Source organism: Ipomoea nil, unplaced genomic scaffold (genome assembly GCF_001879475.1).
Source record: "Ipomoea nil cultivar Tokyo-kokei standard unplaced genomic scaffold, Asagao_1.1 scaffold3025, whole genome shotgun sequence".
Classification (NCBI taxonomy): Eukaryota; Viridiplantae; Streptophyta; class Magnoliopsida; order Solanales; family Convolvulaceae; genus Ipomoea; species Ipomoea nil.
Genome location: NW_017619453.1, coordinates 92,797 through 97,754, shown reverse-complemented (window position 1 = coordinate 97,754; position 4,958 = coordinate 92,797). Strand labels below are relative to the sequence as shown.

General features: G+C 31.1%; 1 protein-coding gene across 1 annotated transcript; it reads right to left on the bottom strand.

Annotated features, from left to right (window-relative positions):
- Positions 1–243: 243 nt before the first annotated feature.
- LOC109163423 (ras-related protein RABB1b-like) lies at positions 244–3,163 on the bottom strand. The gene is made up of 5 exons (XM_019312166.1): positions 3,079–3,163; positions 2,800–2,939; positions 2,190–2,272; positions 467–674; positions 244–362 (listed from the first exon to the last, which is right to left on the bottom strand). Exons 1-5 carry the CDS (start codon positions 3,122–3,124, stop codon positions 273–275), a joined length of 567 nt encoding a protein of 188 aa, XP_019167711.1. The 5' UTR covers positions 3,125–3,163; the 3' UTR covers positions 244–272.
- Positions 3,164–4,958: the final 1,795 nt, after the last annotated feature.

Here is a 4,958-nt window from a genome sequence, read left to right as displayed (position 1 = left end):
AAACCTAACAGATGAGGACCTAAGAAGGTAACCTATCATTAGTTAGGTGACTAGCTAAATCGAGCAAAAAATTAAACACAGAACCTTTTTAAGTAAATCGTAATATATAGTTGAGGGACCCCAATTGGTATTAACTCATATATATTTGCAATAAAAACTCATCTCAATCCACATCTAGATTCAATACAACTACACCTAACTCATATATTTATTGGAATTGATCGAAGGCCCCATACAAGCAAAATATACTTTGATATTAATAGGGTTTAAGGTTAATAAAAGCAAGAACTTACCTCATTGGAGACATCAAAAACACCTTCCTGAATTTTCTGAAGTACCTTTGAAGCAGTCCTTATGAAGGCCTGCATATATACAAAGTGTATCAGCTCAAAACAAACAAGTTTAAGGAACAAATTAAAAATTACAAAATAATGTCTCTGAATTTAATTTGGCTTAAGTGTATCACCTCCTCAACATTTTGGGCAGTTTTAGCTGATGCCTCCAAAAACAAAAGCCCATTTTCTTTGGCAAATTGCTCACCCTCTTCTTTACTTACAGCTCTTCGGTGATCAGCAAGATCACTCTTGTTTCCTACAAGCATGATAGTCATATTTGCATTTGCGTGCTGCCGAGCATCTTCTAGCCAGCTTGCAAGATGATTGAAAGTCTCTCTCCTTTAGAAAGGAAACTTAACCAGCTTAGAAAAGGAAAATAGAGAGAGATCAAAAACATACAATTATTATACAAATAGCAAAAATCATAGAACAATGAAATCCTTGAATTTCACTACTGGAAATTATGGAATTTCCGACCACATGAAAGTGTTCTTAAATCAAGTTGAAATCAAAAAGTGGTCGGAAATAGCAACAAAGGTTTTTCCGGATTTCAAAAGTGGTCGGAACAAGACTTTCGACTATTTAAGATCACTTTCAGGTGGTTGAAAATTCCATAATTTCCAATAGTGTTTAATAAGAAAGAAACATGTTGGTCAGTCAGTGTTTATCCATTAAATTAAAAGCACACATTATCCAGTATTAGAAATATTATAAATGAATAAATAAAAGAACACTTATTCAGTTTACTAACAGAAAATTGTTCTCTGCTTTCTGTTTTTTAATTTTTCAGTTTTCATTCTCTGTTTTCTGTTTAGAAAACTTATTTACTAACAGAAAATTGTTCTCTGATTTTTGTTTTCTAATTTTTCAGTATTCACCTAAAATTTAGTTTAGATAATATTAATATTTTTTGAGCTAATATTTAAAATATTTTTTTTTTGGAAATATTCATTTGAATGACATGTATATGAATACTAATTTTTTCTATGCGCGATGTGCAAAAATATATGCCCAATATTTATATTTTTAAAAATAACTAACAAATCCCTACTAATTAAAATCTATATGAAATCAAATTTAGTTATTATAATAATCCAATATATAATGTCTACAAATATTATTATCATTAAAGAATATAAGAAAATATATAGTGGACACATGTGCATGGCTACAATAATGGAAAAGATAACGGAAGTTATAACAGTAGGGGTATTTCTGTCCAAAAAATTATATAGTACAACTCTAAAAGCATAATGTACAAAATGATTAGCATTAAAAACATGGATATAAATGAGAGTTATAACTTTGATTGAGACTTATTATGTCTTTAGATATAACTTTTACTTTGAATTCTAATATATGTGAGATTTCAATATCCGTATCTGGACCAAATTTGTATTATGATGTAACATAATTAAAAATATTTGAACTAATAATCTATTGAGTTCAATCAAAATCTAAAACATTATATAGAGTTTAATTCTTAATTTTGATAATGTAAATAATGTCTAACTTAAAGTGTAAGCAAATAAATTATGTTTAAATAAGTAAAGTAGGTAGAAAAGATAGAAGATAGTGATAAATTAAATGAGATGATAATGAATGTAATCATAGTAATGTGGTTATAGTGATATATAACTAAATAGATGATAGATAATTCTGTTTTCCATTTCGAAAACCGTTTTTGAGTGTATTTCAGTTTTCCAGAAATTTTCAGAAATTATTTTCAGTTTTCATTTTGAAAACTGTGTTAGTAAACATGTTTTCTGTTTTCTATTTTGCAGTTTCAGAAAATTTCCAGTTAGTAAACGGCCCTAAAATCCTTAAAAAGATAGAAAAATTAGAGTAAATCACCTGGTTATGTCATACACCAGTAGAGCACCTGCAGCTCCTCTGTAGTATGATCTGGTGATCGATCTGAAGGTTTCTTGTCCAGCCTAGAGACAAGATAGTTCTTCGTTAAAAATGCCATTCACTACATCAAACTTTCACAAACATAAAATGTAATAAAATAATTGAGAAAATGGTATAAATTACACAAAACATGGAGCATATACAAACTCAGAAGCCTTAAAACATTATGATAATACCATCCAAAACACAAAATAACTGTAACTAACTAAGCAGGTTTCTCTGTTTAGTTTGGACTTAATTATGCATTTATTCTTTTCGGTCTTCATACTTGAAAGCTTCATCTCCAAGTTAACATAAGAGAGCAAGAAATCTAAACCACTACTAGAAATTATAGAATTTCCGACCACCTGAAAGTGATCTTAAATCAAGTTGATACCAAAAAGTAGTCGGAAATAGCAACCAAAGGTTTTTCCGGATACCAAAAATGGTCGGAACAAGACTTTCGACTTGATTTAAGATCACTTTCAGGTGGTCGGAAATTCCATAATTTCCAGTAGTGAACTGATCTGAGAACTAAGATGAAACCACTACGAAGCAAAAGTTAACTCACAGTGTCCCAAATATGAAGCTTAATGAGGCGGCCATCAATGGTGACCATGCGAGCCCCAAACTCAACTCCGATAGTCACATCATGAATCGGCTGGAACCTCTTGTCAGTGAATTGCAGTGGCAGGCATGATTTCCCAACCCCTGTTCATATTCAAACAGCCAAAATCGGAAAAAGTAAATTAAGTTTAAAGTTCACTACATCATTAAAATCTCAAAAAAAACAAAAAAAAAAAAACACAAAAAAACAAAAACAAAAAAAAAAAAGTTAAACGTCTTTCACCGGTGTCTCCGATGATTATGTATTTGAACAAGTAATCGTACGACATCTCCACGACCGCAACGATTCAGGAGGTGATGATGAAGAAGAAAGGAAAGAGAGGACGTGCAAGAAAAGAAAAGGAGTAAGGGAGGGAAACCAGCTACCATAACCTCCTTAGCGGAGCTAAATATATATCTATAATATTATTTCATACTTTTTTCGATTCCTACTTTAACTTTACATTAAAATTCCTATTCCTATTTCTATTCCTATTCCTATTTCTATTCCTATTCAACAATATTATTCCATCACTACTCAAGTTCAATTTGTATAAAATAGAATGGGTTTAATATTAAATAGATTGCACAATATAATATTTAAACAACTAATATATTAAAATATAATTAATTCATTTAATTAAGATATTAATTGCACAGATAATTATTATGTTAATTAAGATAATAATTATACAAATAATAGTATAATTACACTTAAACATGGATGGTTGAATTTTTTCATAATTACAATTATTTTAAATAAGGGCGAGTTTATCGAATTAAAAATTTTGTGGTGGTTACTCATTTCTACAAAAACAAAACTACCACTCATAGGTACATGTTGCAGTTCTATTCTAATACAATTGTTGGAGCAGTGAAGGATGCAGTTTTCTCTATACAAATTTATGACAAAGAGATTTCCCTTCAAGTTCAAGCGTAAACAATTCCCGTTGATGCTAGCATATGGACTCTCAACAAAAGCCAGGGCCAAACACTAACTCACGTTGGGTTATTGTTGAAAACACCGGTATTTAATCACGATTAATTGTACGTGGCTTTTTTCCGAGTCACTCATCGTGATGGCCTAAAGATTATAGCTTTAGATGATGATGGACAAAATTTTGTTACTACTACTAATGTCGTCTACAAAGAAGTTTTTAACAATGTGTAATTCAAAACAGTTATATTATGTATTCTTCTTACATAGATATGACAAATTAAAATTGTCATATTACATATATATTCCGTGCGAGTAAATACTAGCCAATGTCCCTCGAGTTTGGTAGTTTCACCACCTATAGTCCCTAAATTTCGTAATTACCAGCTGTGGTCCTCCAAGTTGCGAAATCTGACCTGCTACCATCCTTTCGTTAGTTCATTCCGTCTTTGCCGTCAAAAGTAGGGGTTAAATAGGTCATTGCCATTGTTTTTAGCTGTGGCTTTAACATTCAATTGCAGGGGGGCCCCATTGCCGGAATTGCACCCGGCCAGTGTTTTTTTTTGAATGTTACTAGCTCTATTACATTGTACTAATAACGTTGTTTTTAGCTGTGGCAGGGTTAAATAGGTCATTGCCATTTAACGTTGTTTTTAGCTGTGGCAGGGTTAAATAGGTCATTGCCATTGTTTTTAGCTGTGGCTTTAACATTCAATTGCAGGGGGCCCCATTGCCGGAATTGCACCCAGCCAGTGTTTTTTTTTTTTTTGAATGTTACTAGCTCTATTACATTGTACTAATAACGCCTCCACTGAGGCTCAAACTCACAACCTTCCAAATGGAAGTCCAACCCGGGTACCATTAGACCACAGAGTCCCGGTAGCAGAGCTAAATATCTATAATATTATTTCATACTTTTTTCTATTCCTACTAAAATTTTACATTAAAATTCATATTCCTATTCCTATTCAACAATATTATTCCGGTCACTGCTGCAATCCAATTTGTATAAAATAGAATGAGTTTAATATTAAATAGATTGCACAATATAATATTTAAACAACTAATATATTAAAATTAATGAGTTTAATTAAAAAATTAATTGCACAGCTAATTATTATGTTAATTAAGATAATAATTACACAAATATTAGTATAGTTACAGTTGGACATGGGTGCTGAATTATT